We start from the raw sequence: 22,305 nt of genomic DNA, 5'->3' as shown, positions 1-22,305 counted from the left end.
TAGGTGAATGAACTTGAATTATGGACGGGTATTGACCTAGGCAAAGAGACCACTCTCTGGCGTTATTCACGAGCCTCGAAGTGTGACGTCATGTGTTCAGGCTTCTTCCTTCATGTTGCGTTTACTGTAAATGTTTTCGCGACCTGTTACCGTTTTTTCTTTCAATTTTTAGCTTTGGGCAAGAAAGGTCATTAATGTTCTTCCCCGTGGGTATTTATCTCTATAGACCTTTATCATGGTGTGGCCATCTTGATTTTACTCCATTCCTACTCATTGTAACAAAACTGAGGCTGGACGAAATGGTCTGGTGCCATGTTTGCGCAATGAATGTTAGCATTCATTCCTGTTATTGAAAACAGTGAACATGACCAAGATGGTGAAAGCGTGAAAAGGGTATATTGTGTACGGACTAAGACGTGGTTCTGACGTCATGTACCGTTTTTGGCGAATGTCCTGAAACTCTTTGATTTTATTCCATGTGAATAAATTCTTTTTTTTAGCAGAGAAATGATGTAATTGTTAGGGCTATGAGTCTTTAAATCTTCACTTTAGTGTAACTGGTAACCATTATTTTCCGCGCGTTACAGTTTAATATGACTCATCAACAGATTAACAACTGTTTTGTTATTGCAATCTTAACAATCATTTTGAACCAGTTGGATTTAAATACTCATGCATTATGCATGAATCCCAACTGATAATGACAAACATCTAATTAGCTTTCGGACACAATGTCGACCTTTCAATCAGGTACAAACAAGTAAAATATTGTTTTAAAAGCAGTGGACACTACTGGTAATTACTCAAAACAATTATTAGCATAAAACCTTTCTTGGTGACGAGTAATGGGGAGAGGTTGATGGTATAAAACATTGTGAGAAACGGCTCCCTCTGAAGTGACGTAGTTTTCGAGAAAGACGTAATTTTCCACGAATTTGATTTCGAGACCTCAAGTTTAGAATTTTAGGTCTCGAAATCAAGTATCTGAAAGCACACAACTTCGTGTTACAATTAGGGTGTTTTTTATTTCATTCATATCTCGCAACATCGACAACCAATTGAGCTCAAATTTTCACAGGTTTGTTATTTTATGCATATGTTTAGATACACCAAGTGAGAAGACTGGTCTTTGACAGTTACCAATAGTGTCCACTGTCTTTAAAGGTTTTCGATGTTGAATATCACATGTAATACTCATTATAAACTCGTTATAATATTTTTTGGCTTTGGTCCCCTAACCTAAACCCTTCTGTGTTAGTTTTTATGAACGAATATTTTATCTAGTTATTAATTTTTATTGTAATTCCAGTTTTCGAAAAGATATGCAAGTTACACAATCTGCTGGTTGACTTCAATACAACGTATACAACAACAAATACATAAAGGTTAGTAGCAGTAAACATTATTGAACCTTTAGACGTTTAACGACTTGATTAAAGGCTAAGTTTAAAGCACTGAGTTTGAAGGCTGTTGTGAAACCTTTCATCCATCATAACAAACCCGCTAAGGAAATCCGATAATTAGACGCGACTCTGTGCGTTTTTAGAACTGTGATCAGTCAGAAATGTCAAAGACAAGGTCAAGGCGTACAATATAACATATACAAAAGAAAATCCAAAGTCATAATCATATGTTTTCAAATATCAAAATATAAACTAAAAGGGAAACTCCATTGTAGTTTGAAACTTGGTCTTTGAAAAGGGGGACATAGCCACTTTTAAGGGAATGTATGATATAATAGATGTTAAATTTGCATCGAGGATAAAGAATACTAACTTGGGTTTTTACCCATACACCGATGTGTGTTAGCACTGTATACTCAGTACTTTCCCGAGTCCTGTGAAAACATATCATAGGCAAGTTACTCGGGTGGGATTCAACCCCGCGACCCTTTCAATTCTAGAGCAGTGTCTTACCAACTAAACTACCGAGGTTGCCCGGTAGCTAGAGGCAGTTCGAATCCTGCAGTCACTCTTAAAAAATAATAGCAATAACAAGTTTTGGTATGAAGCCTATAATGAAAGCTTTAGAAAGTAAAAAAAAAAAATAAGTATTTTGAACGAAACATATATTTAATTCGAAGTAATGTTGTTATGGTAAACTATATTTTTGCCCCAAAACTTTGTTTTGCCCCAAAATTTGAATTGTGTTTGTATCGTGAACTTAGGTGTGATCCGTAGCTACACGTCAGCTTAAAGGAACACATTTTCTTGGATCGGTCGAGTTGGTCGTTGAAAAGCGTTTGTAACCATTTGCTATAAAATTGATATGGTTAGAAAGATGTTGTAAAAGTAGAATACAATGATCTACACAAATATGCCTCAAAATTGCGAGGTTTTCGTTTTACCTCCTCGACTAACACGGTCGGCCATTTATGGGAGTCAAAAAGTTGACTCCCATAAATGGCCGACAGTGTTAATTTGCGACGTAAAATGAAAACCGAGCAATTTTGAGTGATACTTGTGTCGATCATTATTTTCTACTTTTAAAACATCTTTCTAACCATATACATTTCATAACAAACGGTTTCAAACGCTTTTGTGTAGACCAACTCGTCCGATCCAAGGCAACGTGTTCCTTTAAGGTTCTATGGCTGCTGAGGACTGCACCCCAAACCAAGATTGTCAAATAGAGAGACCGCTATTATTATGATGGTATAGCGCCGGTGTCGCATGCAGTTATGCCCTCTATGCAATACTATTCGGAGGACATTATTCCATATGCAATAATGTCCGCCGGACGGTCTTGCATATGCAATCGTGTCCGCCCGGACGCTGCTGCATAATGCAATTGTGTCCGCCCGCCGACACATTTGCATATGCAGTTGTGTCCGCCCCGTGCAAAACCGTCCTTGCAGTAAATTGAAACGCCCTTGGTCGACGGAACACGTTCACCATTTTTTTTACTTAGTGCATGTCATGAATGACATGGGAAATGTTCGGCCGTTGGGGTATTCGCTGCAATAATAAGATACTTGAATATTCATGCTGCATACACGTACGTAGGTTCAGTGCATGCACGCTCGCTCACGCACCACGTACATGCACAGACATGTACAGTCATGTACATGTCCGCCGGACGGTTTTTGCATAGCCCGGACACGATTGCATATATGCAAAAGTGTCCGGAGCGGACAGTATTGCATGGCGGACACAATTGCATCTGACACCGGCATCATAATACAGATGACGTTGGTTCAAATACCACCAGTCTATAGTCAATTTGTCTTTGTTCAACCCAAACTCATTTAGATTGTTTGAATCGCAAACAAAGCATATATACACTGGTGACACGTTGTAAGCTGCCGGTTTCGAAAACAATTCTACTAATCATAGTGTTCAACACAAATGGGACGCATCAGGATGTTTTTAATTAGAATGTTTTAAATAATTATTCTCGTGTCATTTTCCAGCCTTGACATGATCAATCGCGATGCCCTGGGACTGTGTGGCCCTGTTCGTGTAGCCTTGTGTCAATGCTTTCGTGGCTTTGACAGCTTCGTAGAGCCGAGATCCCAAGCGACTGGAAGAGTAGACCACGCTTGCGAGTCGAGTCACCACTCGGTACGTGGTATCCACTTCCAGTCGCTTGGGGTAGCTGTTCTATAGCTGTCCAGGCTACTGTTCGTATGGGTAGGCACTGGTGTACCCAGAATGGGGCCGTTCAATGGTTCAATTGAGTTCCACTAAAACATAGTCTCACAAAAAAAGGTCAATGGAACAACAGAGGCAACAAGTCACCACGATAATGCGTTCAAATGGCTCCTTCTTGATGCACACTCATTGTTATACAGTTCGCAACCATGTCCCTTTTTTAATTTCATTCAGATGGATTCGTTCCGGTGGTTAAATAACACAAAATCCAACCCGATCAGTTCCTCTCTCTAAATGCAAAGAGTGTAGAAGCACTCTTTGAAGAGCCATATGAGGGACAACTCTTTTTCAATTAGTTTGCTTTAGTTTGAGTGATTTTTTTTTCACTCTGTCCTGGAGTGAAACCCCTTTTAAAAGAGTGAAATAACCACCACTCTTTTTTTAAGAGCCACACATGAGGGACAACTCGAAATGTAAAGAGTGGTGTTTTTCACTCTCTTACATTAGAGAAATGCAGAACGTGCAATACAATCCATATGGTGACGTTACTTTCTGAACCACTCCCCCCTTCCGCCCCCGAAAACTCTCATCATCAGAAACTAAGAGCAAGAATCCTTCCTCTAAGCATAGATTTCTCCACTAATAAGTTTCCCTTCTGCTGTCGTTTGCTTTGGTTCAACTTGTCATCGCTTGAAAGCAGAGCCACACAAAAAAGTACATGTTTTCTGAATAATTGACATCTGAAACCTGTCACGGGTGGTTGGGTAGTGGCCAACATACGGATGTGACACCCTACACTGCTGTACAAGCAGTAGCATTAGTTGTGCAGAAATTCTTTGTCAATACTTTACAATTTTGTCAGTGCGGCATTAACGTTTTGCGATCTGTTGTTGACACACAGTCTCTAAGTTTCGAGGCCTTTAGTTCGTGGCATTCCTTCCCGTGAAGCCACACCATCAAACCACAGGCATGAAGTTTGATAGCATTTTAGTGGAAGTAGGTGTTTTCGGACGGTATCAGATAGTGTTGTGTCTACTGATTACTTTAACAGGAATTCCTTCAGCATGGCATGCTATTGGCCAAGTGTTTCTGGCGGCCAAGACAGACCATTGGTGTACTGTTCCTGACAGTCAATCTCTAAACTGTAGCTCTCTAGAGTCGGATTGTCTGGAGTTGCAAAAGGAGTTGACTCTACCGTTCACTGTCGACGAGGATGGGAACACGGTGTATTCGGAATGCGAGCGGTACCTCAATGCTCGGAGTAGTCCGGAGCAAGGTATCTCCAATTTGACGGACGGTCAGGATGATGGGTGGACCAATGAAACCATCGAGTGCGATGCAGGGTGGGAGTACGATCGATCCCAGTATAAGACTACGATCATTCAAGATGTAATGTATACTCATCATTTATCTTTTCTTTGTACAATTTTTGGAATTATTGGCAAACTTTCCATGTCTTGCCACCGATTCGTAACTTGTTTTCACGAAAAGGAATACCTCATTTTAAATAGTTAAATATTATTTCATGTCATGACGAATGAAACAGTGGTGACATGACACGAAAATTTTTCCGACTGTGGGAAAAAAGGCGTGAGGCTCTGTGACCTTCGGTTATAAAAAGGAGGATCAACCACTTTTCCAGTAAAGCCGCCCCCCCCCCTAAAAAAAAAAGGGAAGAGCTACTTTTTGCGGATGAACCCTCAGCGCTAGCTTAAAGGGACACGTTGCCTTGGATTGGGCGAATTGGTTTATGAAAAACGTTTCTAACCGTTTGTTATGAAATGCATATGGTTGGAAAGATGTTTTTAAAATAGAACATAAAGATCCTGTCAAATATGCCTCGAATTTGCACGGTGTTCCATTATACGTCATGAACTAACACGTCAGCACACCATCAAGAAGTCAAAATGTTTGCCTCCTCAAAATGGCCGCCGTAAAAGTAAAAGGAAAACCACGCAATTTCGAGGCATATTTGAGTGGATCTTTATTTTCTACCTTTAAAACATCTTTCATAACAAACGACTGCAAACCTTTTCATAGACCAACTCGCCCGATCCAAGGCAACGTGTCCATTTAAAGGAGGCGTGGCGCGATTTGTACTCCGCTGGGTCTACTGCCAGGCTATGTTATAATATTTAAACAATTTTGTCTAATAAACCGTTCTCCTGTTAGGAATTGTTTGGAGAGTTTTACTTTACTCTGCCTACCAAACAATCTGTACACTGAGATGTTGTTCCTTATTTACTTAAAGACACTGGACACTATTGGTAATATTGTCAAAGACCAGTCATCTCACTTGGTGTATCTAAACATTATACTTAAAATAACAGCCCTGTGAAAATTTGAGCTCAATTGGTCGTCGAAGTTGCGAGATAATAATAAAAGAAGAAACACCCTTGTCACACGAAGTTGTGTGCTTTCATATGCTTGATTTCGAGACCTCAAATTCTAAATCTGAGGTCTCAACAAATTCGTGGAAAATTACTTCTTTCCCGAAAACTACGTCACTTCAAAGGGAGCCGTTTCTCACAATGTTTTATACTATCAACCTCTCCCCATTACTCTTAATACCAAGGAGGGTTTTATGCTTATAATTATTTTGAGTATTTACCAACAGTGTCCACTGCCTTTAAAGGAACACGTTGCCTTGGATCGGACGAGTTGGTCAAAACAAAAGCGTTTGTAACCGTTTTTTATATAATGCATATATGGTTGGAAAGACGTTTTAAAAGTAGAATACAATGATCCACACAAGTTTGCCTCGAAATTGCATGGTTTTCCTTCTACTGTGCGAACCAACACGGTCGGCCATTTATGGGAGTCAAAATTTTGACCCCCATAAATGGCCGACGTGTTAGTCGACGAGGTAAAAGGAAAACCACGCAATTTTGAGGTATGTTTGTGTGGATCATTGTATTCTACTTTTACAACATCTTTCTACCCATATGCATTTTATGAAAAACGGTTACAAACGCTTTTCAAAAACCAACTCGACCGATCCAAGGCAACGTGTTCCTTTAAGAATGAATGTCACGAAACTTTACTTTATAGTTCAGGTCAGAAATGGAATGCGCCGAGGGGCCATGGGGCAGTGTTACCAAGCTCATACAATTCACATTAGGTTAAAGGAACACGTTGCCTTGGATCGGACGAGTTGGTCTATACAAAAAGCGTTTTTAACCGTTTGTTATAAAAAGCATATGATTGGAAAGATGTTTTAAAAGTAGAATACAATGATCCACACAAGTTTACCTCAAAATTGCGTGGTTTTCCTTTTACTGTGCGAACTAACACGGTCGGCCATTTATGGGAGTCAAACATTTGACTCCCATAAATGGCCGACTGTGTTAGTCGACGAGGTAAAAGTAAAACCGTGCAATTTCGAGGCATGTTTGTGTGGATCATTGTATTCTACTTTTACAGCATCTTTCTACCTACATACATTTTTATAACAAACGCTTTTCAAAGACAAACTCGACCGATCCAAGGCAACGTGTTCCTTTAAACCGATTTATTCCAAAGTGACTGGCTATTTACTTTTTAACAAAAATACCACTCATTCATTCACGATCATTCCTACAGAACTGAACCTTGGTATGTGTTTTGAAAAAAGTATTGTGTGACTGGTGTGCCATTAAGTTTGTCTGGATCGTTCATCATTTAATGGATAATGAGCGTTCGTTTTTCGAATCAAAGAATGTTAACTTTAACATATTATTTTAGTTACGTTTCACTCCTAATTTATGAGCTTTATCAGACTGGTGACCATGTCCAATGCTCAAGCCTTGTATTTCGTGGTTGTACAAATGTATAGATGGCGTTGTAGGCGTGGTTTTGGACTAGTTGGTCATAATGTTCTGGGGTTTGTTGTTTGCCTAGTCTTGAAGTCAAGACGGTAATTGTTAAGCGCGGTGTGTAGTTACAGCGCGGTGTAGCTGCGGGGACGATACACACACCCTCGATCCCAGTATGTGTGTGCGGGTCAGTCGCAATTACCTCGCGCTACCTACGACTGTTGCATGTGTAACATCGCACTGTGACTGTTGCATGAAAGGCAGACAAATAGGCAGCGCCTAACGACTTGTCATCAAGTCTATTGTTTGCCCCGCCATCGTCTTTGTCGAAACCCTTTTCCCCTGGCATGTAATTGTCTAATGGCCTCTGCTTTGTGTAGAGTTTATCACGTGTCCATTTGGTTGGCTGAACCAGCAGTTGGGTGCGATAAAGGCATGGTTTTAACCCTCCAATGCCTCGCCCTTGAGATTCATACGAATGCCACGGCGAACTGCAGCCATGCAGTAGCCCGTCGGGAAACGTGGGTAGCTCATTTGTAATGTTGATGAATGCGTACATTTGCAAAGCCAATAATGTTTCTAGATATTGAATAGACAGTTTGTTTGACCCAAACACGTTAACAAATACCGTTTTCAAAAAAAAAAATAAATCAGTGTTCACGAGTATGTGCCTACACTGTAAAACCGCAGTTTTTTTGTGCACAAGCCTAAGTAGAAAATTTTCTTTTAAACTAGAGCTATGCAGAGTTATACTGCCTTAAAGGGTCAAAGGTCATGTCAATCGAACAAAAGTGATTCACTTTTCAACTTAAACAAGATTTTTGTAATAAAGGGACCGAATAATGTAGGCAATTCGGCTTAATTTCGGTGGAAAACTGAGTTCATGGTTACCGCAGTAGCATCATCAGCGCCGAGGATCTCTCGACCCGGTAGGGTGCTGCTCCAGCCCCGCTGAGAATCACATTAACTGGTAAAACCTCAACATAGTATTATGTTCCTCATGTGCCATTGATCTTGTTTCATGCTGCCTTTGTAGCCTTGAACAGGGAATTGAAGTTTTATTTTCATTTATTGATTGGTATTTTATTTAGTATAATAACTTCTTTTTTACCTATGTGCAGTCTCTGCATGTGCAAACGAATGTTCTGTATTATGTTTCTACTCCTGATATTTTCCTCTCAACACCCGTGGTGACGCATAATGGTGAGCTGTTGATATAAAACATTGTGAGAATGGCTCCCTCTGAAGTAGCATAGATTGTGAAATAGAGGTAATTTCTCACTAAAATAATAAAAGACTTCTAGCTAGAAGTCTTTTATTCCTATCTGAAAGCACACAAATTCTTCCAACAAGGGTGTTTTTTCTTTCATCATTTTCTTCCAACTCAAATGACCAATTGAGCTCAAATGTTCACAGGTTTGTTATTTTATGCATATTATGTTGAGATACACCAAGTGAGAACACTGGTCTGTGACAACTACCAATAGTGTACCTTCCCTTTAAAGCAATCGCACAACATCGGTAAACAGTATTGTCCAAAGGCCCGCACTTCGTGTATCACAACTTGTATATAAATTAACAAACCTGTGAAAATTTAGGCTCAATCGATCATCGGAGTCGGGAGAAAACAACGGGAAAATCCACCCTTGTTTCCGCACGTTTTGCCGTGTCATGACATGTGTTTAAAATAAATCCGTTATTCTCGATATCGAGAATTGATGAGTGTTTTAATAATTTCTCAAAAAGTAAAGCATTTCATGGAATAATATTTCAAGGGAAGTCTATCATCAATACCTTCTGTAAATCTGTGAACTTTTAATTTTTGTTGTTCTGTTTAGAAAGTGTCCAATGGCATGAAAGGGACACATTGCCTGGAATCGGGCGAGTTGGTCCATGAAAAGCATTCGAAACCGTTAGTTATAAAATGCATATGGTTCAAAAGATATTTTAAAAGTAGAAAATAAAAATCCACACAAGTATGCCTCAAATTTGCGTGGTTTTCCTTTTACTTTCCGAACTAACACGATCCGCCATTTCGTACGGGTCAAAAAATTGACTCCACAAAATGGCGTACCGTGTGTAGTTCACCATGTTAAAGGAAAACCATGCAATTTCGAGGCATGTTTGTTTGGATCATTGTATCCTACTATTTAAAAATCTTTCCAACTATATGCATTTTTATAATAGACGGTTTCAAACGCTTTTCATGGACCAACTCATCTGATCCAAGGCAGCAGATGAATCGTAGCGCTTTGTGAAATCGGCCCCTGTGTATCTTTAGGCATGCCCTTTTCTTTATTCTCTTTCGTCTTAGTTGAGGCTCGGGGTCCACTCATCACAAATCGAACTCTGTATACTTTTTATTATAAAGATTACTATTTTTGTTCAACTCCTTTCAAAGTGACAATAATTGAGTCCCTTTCGTGGCACAGTGGCCTTGGGCAAGGTAATTTACCATTTGTTCGTCCTCCTTTATAAATTGTACACCAATCCAGGGTTCCGGAGTAGTCCTATGCGACGGATTGGCACACATAACAGATGGAGTTAACCCCTGTGTTTCTGGTTATTGCAAACAGGTTTCCTGAGGCTCAAAATCACATCACACCGACCTCGTTCTCGCTAAGTTCTGGGCTTAATAAAAATAGTAATAATATTCGATTTTATATAGCGCTTTATACCCCATGTCTCAAAGCGCTTCCAACATTATTATCCTTTTCACTGGGCCATTTCATTCCTGAAACGATCTCAGCTCCCCGTGCCGCCAAATATATAGCGCACTATAGCTAAGCCAACCACACGAACCATCTATGCCCTCATGTTCCCATTACACCTGGGCCCAATTTCATAGAGCTGCTTAAGCAAAATATTTGCTTAAGCACGAAAATAGCTTGCTTATTTTACACATGTTACTGGCAAAAATGTCGTGCCATGTGCATTGCTTGTGACTTACATTTAGCTGGTGTTTACTTAGCATAACAATTTAGTGGAGTCTTAGCCGGTAATCTGATTTTACAAAGCAAAGATTTTTTTGCTTAAGCAACATTTTTTGCTTAAGCAAATGTTTTTTTGCTTAAGCAAAACAATTTTTGCTTAAGCAACATTTTTTGCTTAAGCACATCTATAAAATTGGGCCCTGGTTGTAAAAAAGCAATTATAGTATAAGTATCTTGCTAAGGGACACAAGTGTCACGACCGGGATTCGAACCCACACTCTGTTGAACAGAAGCATTCGGTGCTATTATGCGCTCGGCCACGACACCCCCATGAACTTAAATTGTGTGCACACGAAGTGAACCTAGTTTTTAGAACTAGTTTGATGTGACCCAGCCTTAACGAGCTACAGTGATGATGTTCACTTTATGAGGCAGCATTATGGTTTCTTTTCTAGGAATTAAAAATCATACAAATACCATACCATACCAGGTTTTAGGTACCATTAATACCACTACTACTAATAACTATAATAGTTTTAAAACAGATGTTTATCGACCACAATAATAATGCAAAATGGAGCATGAAACAATAAAAACACAGTGCATTAAACGGCCGGTGCAGATGCAATTGTGTCCGCCATGCAATACTGTCCGCTCTGGACACTTTTGCATATGCAATCGTGTCCGGGGCTATGCAAACACCGTCCAGTGGACATGTACATGACTACATGTATGTGCGCATGTGAGTAAGCGTGCATAAGCTGAACCTTAACGTATAAATGCAGCATGAATATTCACGTATTTTATGATTACAGCAAATACCCAACGGCCGAACATTTCTCATGTCATTCATGACATGCACTTAGCTTGTAAATAAAAAGGCGAACGTGTTTCGTCGACCAAGGGCGTTAAATTAACTGCAAGGACGGTTTTGCACAGGGGTGCGGACACAACTGCATATGCAAATGTGTCCGGGCGGACACATTGCATTATGCAGCAGCCGGACGGACACGATTGCTTATGCAAAACCGACAGGCGGGCATTATTGCATATGCAATAATGTCCGCCGGACGGTATTGCATAAAGGACAACATTGAATGTGACACCAGTTTGAAACCCCCAACTATTATTAGCTATGAAAGAAAACAACAATAAATACGGTCCTCCTTGTTTAATAAAAAAACGGAATAAATTATGGAACGATTAGGGTTTTAAATAAGGTTTCATTTTGTTGGGCTGGGACTTTCTCTCCAAACCTCGCGTGTATTCAAATTTCGACTAGATACAGCGCGAGACTAGTTCGCTTCAAAATTTGAGAAACAATTATTATTATCCATTTTTGGTAATGAAACCAAGGATGCCTCATGAGTGACCTTAATCACTGTAGCTCGCAAGCCCGAGGAAACCTGTAAACAATGGTTCTTGCTATGTGAACCAGAAACACTGGGGTTAACCCCTACCCTTACACTGTAGCTTGCAAGCCTGATGAAACCTGTAAAACAAGGGTGCTTGCTATGTGAACCAGAAACACTGGGGTTAACCCCTACCCTTACACTGTAGCTTGCTATGTGAACCAGAAACACTGTTGTTGTCGTCGTGTTGTTGTTGTTGTTGTCAGGTGAATTAAGAAAGCTCACGCGATGGTAGTATATAAGCAATGGTATTCGGTCGAATTGCGATACTAATTGCGTTCCACTAAATACTGGTTTCCTGTCTCTTAATACTAAGGAAATAACTTTACTTCTTTATAAGTGACAATTTCCACACCACCGGGAAACTTTGCATCAAAAGTATTTTTTGTTTGTTTTATTTTCTCCACCATTCTGTCAATTAACGACAGTGGACACTATTGGTATTAACTCAACATAATTATTAGCACAAATCCTTACTTGGTAACGAGTAATGGAGAGAGGTTGATAGTATAAAACTTTGTGAGAAACGGCTCCCTCTGAAGTGACGTAGTTTTCGAAAAAGAAGTAATTTCCACGAATTTGATTTTGAGACCTGAAGTTTAGAATATGAGGTTTCGAAATTAAGCATCTGAAAGCACACAACTTTGTGTGACCAGGGTGTCTTTTACTTTCATTAATATCTCGCAACTTCGACAACCGATTGAGCTCAAATTTTCACAGGTTTGTTATTTTATGCATTTGTTGAGATACACCAAGTGAAAACACTGGTCTTTGACAATAACCAATAGTGTCCACTGTCTTTTATTATAAAACTTAATTATAAAACTTAGTATAAAACTTATATAAATTTTGTTGATAATTTTTCTTTTCAGTTCGACCTCGTCTGCTCCAAACAAACTCTTCCTAGTTTGGCGCAGTCTGTCTACTTCGCTGGGTTTCTCTTCGGATCTTTCTTTTGGGGAATCGTTGCAGACTGGTGAGTTTTTCTTCTTATTGCGATTTTTGATGTATTCCTTCCTTGAATTGCTCTTTAAAAAGGGCAATCGACACCTTCATAGCTGTCAAAATTATTTCTCACTTGGTGTATCCGAACGTATGCATAACATAACTGATCTGTAAAAATATGAACTCAATTGGTCATCGAAGTTGCAAGAGAATACAAACAACAAACATCCTTGTTGCACAAATTGTGTGCTTTCATATGCCTTAAATTAAAAAGTCTTCAGACCTGAAGTCTTTTAATATTTGAGTGAGAAAATACCCCTTTATCAAAAACTACTTTACTTCAGAGGGGGCCGTTTCGCACATGTTTTATGCCATCAACAGCTCTCCATTGCTCATTACCACGTAAGTTTTTATGCCAACAATTATTTTGAGTAACTACCAATGGTGTCCAGTGCCTTTAATTGGATGGCTACAAAGCCCGACAAAAAGTTCTTTTAAAAAATCTGTTTTCGAATAAAGAAAAGGAAGCTTTGCATATTTGTTGTATACGTGTAGGACTGTTTTGATTTATGTAAGCCAATTACTTCTAGACAAAACTATCGAAACGTCGAATGCCTGATTAACGTCGACTTGTAAAGTGATCTAAGGTGGCTGTCGTTTGTTTAAATCGGCCTAATCAGTGCCCCGCAATATGACTGCATTTGTATTTCCTTTTAACTTTCGCAAACACTTTTCTCCTTTTCCTCTCTACCTAGGGGTGGCAGGAAACCTGCTTTCTTCCTCAGTCTTTGCGTTGCTGTTGCAGCCACTACTGCTGCGGCATTTGTCCAAAACATGGCGTTCTACACGGCGTTGCGATTCTTCATTGCTGCTGGGAATTTTGGCGTGTATCTGATGTCCTTTATCATTGGTAATCCCAAAGATTATCTGTCTCTTTGAAATGTCTATAAGAAATGTCTATTCTTGAAGAATAGTCTATTGAGGTTTCAGTGAAGGAACGGTATAGGTCCCCTACCACCCACTGGCGAGGTAAACTATTGGACCCTTCTTGACCCCCCCCCCCGCCCCACCCTTCGAAAGACCGTGTATCTTATCATGGAGGTAGAACTCGCTGATGTCCTTTATTATTGGTAATCCTTCGAGACTCTGGCCCTTTGACATTTCTTAGATTGTTTTCAGAAGAATAGCTTATCGTGAATGAATGGGATGAATGTAGTGGGGCTCCAATCGTCCACTTGGCACTGCTTCAGCCACCCCACATTCTCCTCCCCTGAACCACCCCCCCCCCCCCCCAGGAAACATGTTTGGTGAAGCCACTGGCCTTAAAGGAACACGTTGCCTTGGATCGGTCGAGTTGGTCTTTGAAAAGCGTTTGTAACCGTTTTTTATAAAATGCATATGGGTAGAAAGATGTTGTAAAAGTAGAATACAATGATCCACACAAACATGCCTCGAAATTGCGTGGTTTCCTTTTACCTTGTCGACTAACACGTCGGCCATTTATGGGGGTCAAAATTTTGACTCCCATAAATGGCCGACCATGTTAGTTCGCACAGTAGAAGGAAAACCACGCAATTTCGAGGCAAACTTGTGTGGATCATTGTATTCTACTTTTAAAACATCTTTCCAACCATATGCATTTTATAAAAAACGGTTACAAACGCTTTTGTTTTGACCAACTCGTCCGATCCAAGGCAACGTGTTCCTTTAAGATGGAACTGCGTGGGCTTAACAACCTGGTACCATTAAGTCGACATTTTGTATTGTAATAAATACCAGCCAGTAATTGAAATTGGTAAAGGAGCATGACTTGACCAGCTGTGCCAAAATTTAGGGATGGTACAGATCATGATATGTTTTGAAAGTATCACAACAATCTGAGGAAACTTCAGACGATCTTCAAGCTTAGGAATAATAAACATTCATTCTTCAAACATTTTCACGTTAACGACCTCCAGGTTTCCAATACCAACTTTTCAGGGTCGCAACCTCGTTCTCTTGGTCTACACAAATTACAGCAATGCGGTCAGAAATGTCTCACGTTGATCTTGAAACATGAGTTCAGGTTCACGTTGGCCTAAATAGTATGACTATACTTTAAACACGAAGTCGAAATCTGGGCCTCATCTTCGCTCGGCCACCCAGTGGCCAGTCTATCAATGACCGCTGGGGTGGGTAATCAACTAGGGGTAGATTCTTAGTGAGGAAGTACGTCATGTATGCAGTGCATAGAAATTATGTTGCAGTGTGAGTGTGATGCATGATGGGACTGCGCATTATAAAACCAATGAGCGTGCATGATACGTTTACCCATCCCAGCGCCTTTGGTGAAAGCCTCATCTTTGGGTGCGTTCGTTTAGCTTCCCTGGGTCGACCCCGGTCTGCCCTGGTGCGTTCGAATAGCTTTGACGGGGCTCACCTGGGTCAGCCCCCAGTGCCCTGCTTGTGGAGTGGGTCACTTGGGGTGACCTGAGGTGCATGCCGTCACCACGAGAGGGCGAGTGTGATCGTTCGATTAGCCCTTATCAGGGACTCACCCGATCCCGAGTGAGCACCGCGGGGTCGACACAGGGAAGCTAAACGAACGCACCCACTAATGAAAGATTACAGCATACAGTTGTATAGTTAACGCAGTAAGAAGGAAGTCTGGGTAGATAAGAGTAGGCCTATTTACTAACTTTTAGCAAATAAAAATTACACAGATTCCGTTTACTCCAAAATGTCTTTCAATAGACCTCCAACTATAAGTAGAGAGAAAGCCAGATCAAAACAACATACCGGCATGAACAATATCGTTAACTTTGTGTTGTTTTGACCCCACCTTTACCTTTTCCAAAAATGGTTTACTAACTAAAAATTAACAATTTACGTCTTATGGAAAGGTTTACAGTAACACCATGTAATGACTATCTCTAATGAGTTGGGGTGGTTCTGAAAAGAACTGTTGGTTTCAACTCGACGATTTGATCAGTATGCTCTGATCGTCTTCTGTTCTCCAGAAGACGATCAGAGCATACCGTAATTCCACCATGAAAAGTTTCAAATCCTACTTATTCAATATCTCACCAGTTACGGAGATCGTTGGGCCAGCCTACCGGACCATGGTGGGGACGATTCTAGCAGTGTTGTTCTCTATAGGATACGCTCTGTTGGCGGTCATGGCGTATAGTCTACGCGAATGGCGCCATCTTCAATTAGCCATCTCCATACCAACCTTTATCTTCTTCGCCTTTTTCTTGTAAGTGATATTTAATGTGATATTTAAATATGGTACGTAATTCTATTTGTGTATATATTTTGGTACACTTCCGTCCAGCGTCGGCAGCCGCACCCTTGTTAAGATGCTGAACAGGCTTTGCCAAGTAGCTGAATAGATGCAGATGTTGATGGTGTGGCTACACAGGGTCAAGTTATCTCATGACAGATTCATTGAGAGAAATACACTGAAATTTTCTGTCTGACTCATTCTGGGTCAACAAAATGGGATTTTGATGGTAGTATTCTAACGTCAGTTTGAGGTGTTCCCGACGAGTCAGTTTTTGTACAGATTTCGGGGATCAAGTTGACTCAGATATAGGGTCGGGTCCTACGGAACCTGGATCCGGGTCAATTCTTATCCAGAAGGTTGAGATGTGTATATTTAATAGGATTTGTGTACAATCTAAACCAAGTAGTCAGGTTTCAGACTTCCGACCATCCGGTATCGACCAGCTCACCCGTGAAATTTCTTGGTCGCCTTAAAAGTTGGGTCAGGGCTGACCCTAAATCGGGTCAGACATGACCTTAAGTGGGTCAAACATGGCCTAAATTGGTTCAGACTGACCAAAATCGGGTCAACCCTGACATGAATCAAGTCGGGCCTGCACTAAATCGGGTCATCCCTTGCATTCATCGGGTTAGGCATGGCCTAAGTTAGTAATATACGTCAGTTTGAACTATTTACTGGTCATTTTGACGCAGTTTGTTAAAAATTTGAACTTTTATAACAACATTTCGTTTACTTCAAAAGTTTCATCTGTCTGAGTGTATAGCTTTATTTATTTAAAGGATTTGGGTACTTTGTCAAAATGTCCATAGATTTACATTAAACTTACAGGGTTTGAAGATAATGATAGTGGAAAGCTTCCCTTCAAATATTACTTACTGAGATGCTGTAGTTTTTGAGAAATGAGTAAAACACTGTCATGAAAATACGTTTGTAAATGCCTAAAATAATTTTGGTCTCATGAGACCAAAACTATTTTCGTGGCATTGTTTTACTAATTCCCCAAAAACTACAGCACTTCAGCACGTAATATTTTCAGTGAAGCTTTCTACTATCATTATCTTCAAACTATGTAAGATTAGTGTAAATCTGTGGACATTGTGTTTTTTGTCCTACAAAAAGTACATACACCCTTTAAACAGTTGTTTAATATTGGTTTGTTTATCACCAAACTGATATTTCAATGAATGTTGAGATCGTTTAAGAAGAAAGCTAAAATGAATTCAACATTCTATCTATAGCTTTTTGCCAGAGTCTCCACGTTGGTTGATATCAAAGAAGAAATTCAAGCAAGCCGAGAAGATCATTAAGTCCATTGCAAAGGTGAACAAGAAATCGGTCCCGGAGAACATGTTCGCCGAAGAGGAAACCATACAGGAAAAGGTGAGAATAAACCGTTGGTCTCGGGTTCGAATCCCACCTAAGTGATGGATGGTTTTACTAGTGTTCAAGTCATCCTCATACCCGGCACGCTCATGCAATCTTTCCCTCCCAGCGTCCCACACTGTGGAGTGTATTTTGAAGGTCGTTGGTTCGACTCCTTCTTGTTTCAACGGTTTGGTTGTTTCCGTGGATTGTTTCCATCCTTGAGGAGCATGGGTATACGAATGTCATCTAGTGTTCAAGTCATCCTCATACCCGGCACGCTCATGAATATTTTCCCAGCGTCCCACATTGGGGGTGTATTTAGAAGGTCGTGGGTTCGAATCCTTCTTTTTTCAATGGTTTGGTTGTTTCCATGGATTGTTTCTATCGTTAAGGAGCATGTGTATATACGAATGTCGTATATGTACCCGGTCATCCTCGTACACGACACGCTCTGTAATCTTTCCCTTCCAGCGTCATCCAGTGTGGAGTATATTTAGAAGGTCGTGGGTTCGATTCCTTCCCGTTTCAATGGTAGATTGTCTTCCATAAAGTCACACAATCAATTTCACAACGAGCTAAGATTGATCTCACTCGCCATAAAATGTGTCTTTGTGATTTGTGAAATCGACCCCAGGTCGGCCAAATCCGTTACCTGTGTTTTGTATCATAATATGACATTATTACACAGTTTAACACTGAAAATTGTTTAACTGGAGACAAAAAATTGATTGCAGATTTTCTTTCTATTTCTTCTCTCCACGTCTTTTCACAGGACACTAATAATATTTTGACTCGTCAGCCAACTCAGATTGACCTTTTCAGAACTCCAAACATGCGCAAGAAAACCCTCAATATCTTCTTCAACTGGTAAGGAAAAACAAATCTAAAAAAACACCAGTAAATTCGATGGTTTCATCCCTTTTATGCGCCTCGAGCATCCCTGTGGGTGGATATGTGCACATTATAAAATGTTTAGCAAGGTTCAGCTGCACGTAACGCGAGCAAATACGTGAACGTGAACGTGAACGTCAAACAATCGTTGTGCTTCTTGGTCATGTCGCCACTTTTGGGGCTTACTGTATGCTCTAATGCACGTACGTTAAGGCTAAGACTTTGGGTTATCGTTTTCTATACTGTATTTCGTTCGTAACCGTCTCGAAAGTTTTGTATTTATTTTTAATTTAGGTTTCTTCATACTCAAAAACTCAGTACTTGCCAGCCCAGAGGCGAAGACAGCCCCTACTGGGTCGAGGATCGGCCCCTCAACTGGGGGCAAGGACACCCCCCCCTTGAAAGAGTCATTTGTTGTTACTTTAAACTCGCCTAATCAATTTTACTCAGGCCTATGTTGCAATGATGCTTTGTTGCATGGTTTTCCTTTTCAACGAATAATATAAAAGTGGTAAAAATTAAAATTGAACAAAGTTATGCCAACAATAATTTTTTAACCAATGCTTTCTGTAAGGTTTGTGAATAGTCTGGTTTACTATGGACTCTCCCTGAGCACATCAGATCTAGGTGTTGATGACTACGTGGCGGCTTTTATATCTGGAGCAGTGGAGTTACCAGCCTATTTGTCCAGCTGGTTTACCATACAACGTTGGGGGCGCCGTCTCCCCTTGGCACTGTATCTGGCAACTGGGGGCGTGGCTTGCCTAACTACTATATTTATTGGTTAGTTAAATTGCTTGATTGGACATTGTTTGTTGGTGTCAGTGTAACAGTTGCTTGAGATTTGTTTGTTGTATACTTCTTGATATTCCATCTTTTTGTGCTCTTAAACCCAATGACACCCATTCTAAAAACATATGTATGAGTATCCAGGTGAAAATACGGTCTAAGAAACCTTACCGAATGGGAGACTTTCTCGGACGATAGAGGGCAGCACACTTACCGGGTAAATCCATTGTTCAATTATGTGCATGTTCAGAACTACGTAAAGATGGAAATTTACCCAGTAAGTCTGCTGCCACCTAGCGTTGAAAAGTCTCCTATTGTGTTAGTTTTGCCACCGACTAAACGACAAACTGTGCGGCGCACAATGTCTAATTCTATTTTGTAGTTTTTCTTTTTTCTTGTTTTATCATAACAGAGCCGGGTGTAGCCAGGGCGGCAGTTGCTATGATAGGGAAATTCGCCATTTCCGGTTCCTTTAACGTCATCTACATTTATTCGGTGGAATTGTATCCTACACCCGTTAGGTAAGACCAGTCATTCGACCATTCATTCGTTCATTCATTCATTCATGGATTATCATACGGATTTGCAAATAGCGGCATCAGCCGATTTGCAAGTAAATTTACAATAACGGTATTTATTAAAATAAAAAATATCAAAAAAAAAAGAAAGCACAACCGAAATGAAAACAAAATACAATAATGTTTTCAAAAAAAAAAAAAAAAAAAAATCAATTGCACAAGAAAACAATATCTTAGTAAGCCTTAAAGTTCCTTTGAACATAGCTGTTTCGAGGTGTTTGGTTTTTGGGTTTCTTTTACAAAGCCCATATAATACTAATTTAGTAAAGGTTTGGGGTAACACCACGTATGACGCAAACCTTTATCATCGTATTTCCACCATGCAAAGTTTTAAATCCTACTTATTCATGCGAATTGTTTTGTTAAACTTTTTTTTTTTTTTTTTTACTTTTGACCAGGAGCATGGGTATGGGAATGTCATCCATGTTTGCCCGTATCAGCGGCATCATCGCCCCGGTCATCCTCATCCTAGGAGACTTCTGGAAACCATTACCTCTAATTGTCTTCGGAGGTTGTTCCTTACTCGCCGGAGTCTTGGCTCTTCTCCTGCCTGAGACTCTGAACCAAGACTTGCCGGAGACTATTCAGGAAGGAGAAGACCACGGAAGTAAGTGATCCTCGTTTTCTTTTCTTTTTTTAAGTTACTGTGGACCGAACGGACTTTATTAATAGAGTTTAGCATCAAAACTTACTTAGGTGACATACAAGATTGTTAGAAAACGGCTGGACGTAAATTTTGAAAAAGAGGAGATAAATTTCTCACTGAAATTATTAAAAGAATTTCAGGTCTGAAGCCTTATAGGCATCTCAAAGCATACAAATTGTGCAACAAGAGTGTTTTTCCTTTCACTTTCTTGCAACTTCGATGACCAATTGAGTCTAAATCTTCGCAATTTATTGTTTACTAAAACAAATTGGGATACCCTGAGAAAAGGCAGGCTTGAGTTGTCAAAGACCAGTATTCTCACTTGGTGTGCCCCAAATAACATACAATAACAAACCAGTGAAAAGTTGGGCTCAATTGGTGATTGAAGTTGCAGGAAAATAATGAGAGAAAAACACATCATCCCCTTGCATAGAATTATGTGCTTTTATCAGATACACAAGAAAGGCTTCATGCCTCGGCCCTTTCTCAGATTAGAATTTGTGCTGTTAAAAAATAACAATTTTTTTCTAAAACTACATTACGTCAAAAAGTATCGTTTCCAACAAGACTTTGAAAGCTCCCTTTAACAAAACTTATTAAGGGTGGGATGGGGGTAAGGGATCAATCAAATCAAATAAATCAAAATAAAATTGTTTGAAGGAGTAATGTAAAAGGTAATTTAATATTTATTTTTTCCTCATTTTAGAGGGTCAGGGCTTCGGACTGAAAACCCTCTTCAAGAAATCGTCTGCACCCGAGGTAAACGACGCAGACGACACCAATCAAAACTATAAGAAGATTCCGACAGACGAGAAGAAAGATACCAATGTGTCCGAAGTGGTTTAAATTGAGATTCAAATGAATAATGGTTTCGGGAACTTATTCATTTTTTAACAGTTAGAAGGGGTAAGAACTAAATGGTGTTTAGATAGCTATAGTGTAAATAAACCGTTTGTCTATGACGTCAAAAGCAATAAACAGCGCCCTCTCGCTGACACCGGAAGTTGCGCGTGAGTGGCGCACGAAAATTGTGTGAATATTTTCACTGTTTGGTTATATTGTACTACGGCATTGGAAACCAGTATAACATAGGTATAAAAATGGCTGTTTTATTTTCGGATCTCAATTTTAATATAACTTTTATACCTTAAAACGGTTCGTCTGAAATATTTGATAAATTAAATGACCAATTACCTATTGCACTAATAGGAACGTACCACTGCATATAAAGAACGTCTATGTTTTACACCTTGGGTTAAATTTCATAAAGCATGTGAACACACAAAAAAATAACTGCTAAGCAAACACAAATCTTGCTTAATAAAAATAGGTTATCCACCATATACTACCATACAGTTACCATTGCTGCGACTGGTAACCCGATACGACTAAACTTTAAATTATAAAGTACACGTTTAAATTAATTTTAAGTATAGACGATGTGACCTCTGACGTCACCCGAAAACCATCAGATGATTAGAAAAACCTTTTCTGTTTTGGCAGCCAGCTAGAAAGTACACGCAATCTTACCATGACCACGCGTCTTTTTGCCCGGCGAAACATGACGTGTACAGTGTTTGGTCAACAGAGGGCGATTTGAATGTAAACATCGGGGTCACATCTTCTTATCAATGGTGCCCATTGCCTCTAAACTGAGATGAGAAGTGGTGGACATGACAGCGAAACAGGCTATCCATGTTTTGCCTACATCTGGTTTCGTTGATATCGGGACACTATGCCAGTACGGTATGTTTTAAAGCAGGTTGAAGACCCTTCATGGGGACATTGTATTGCACGAACTTTAGAATTAATTAGACAAAAGTTATCTCTTGGCCTACTTTTGCAGAGTGACATCCAATTATATGCAAAAAAAATCAATTTCTTACAATTGTAATTTAACATTGTTACATTGTGAAAATTAACCTAAAGTTTTAACTTAAAAATTTAATTATCACTTAAACTGTCTGTATTCTAACCGTGGAGACTTGAGATGAATATACTATACAATGATTTTGTTCATTATCGTTGTTTAATAAATAAAAAAATATAAAAAACAAAAGATGGTTGCTCGTAAACAAGTTAAATTTAATC

At 39.7% G+C, this 22,305-nt stretch overlaps 1 protein-coding gene across 1 annotated transcript; it reads left to right on the top strand.

Moving 5' to 3' along the window:
• Positions 1-4,432: 4,432 nt before the first annotated feature.
• Positions 4,433-22,232, top strand: LOC139937829 (organic cation transporter protein-like). The gene is made up of 10 exons (XM_071933154.1): positions 4,433-4,982; positions 12,605-12,708; positions 13,433-13,587; positions 15,747-15,915; positions 17,184-17,325; positions 18,083-18,177; positions 18,776-18,984; positions 19,403-19,511; positions 19,967-20,175; positions 20,921-22,232. Exons 1-10 carry the CDS (start codon positions 4,563-4,565, stop codon positions 21,058-21,060), a joined length of 1,752 nt encoding a protein of 583 aa, XP_071789255.1. The 5' UTR covers positions 4,433-4,562; the 3' UTR covers positions 21,061-22,232.
• The last annotated feature ends 73 nt before the right edge of the window (positions 22,233-22,305 follow it).

This window comes from Asterias amurensis, chromosome 5 (assembly GCF_032118995.1).
Source record: "Asterias amurensis chromosome 5, ASM3211899v1".
NCBI lineage: Eukaryota > Metazoa > Echinodermata > Asteroidea > Forcipulatida > Asteriidae > Asterias > Asterias amurensis.
Note: the sequence above shows the minus strand (reverse complement) of the source record. Positions and strands in the feature narration are given on the sequence as shown.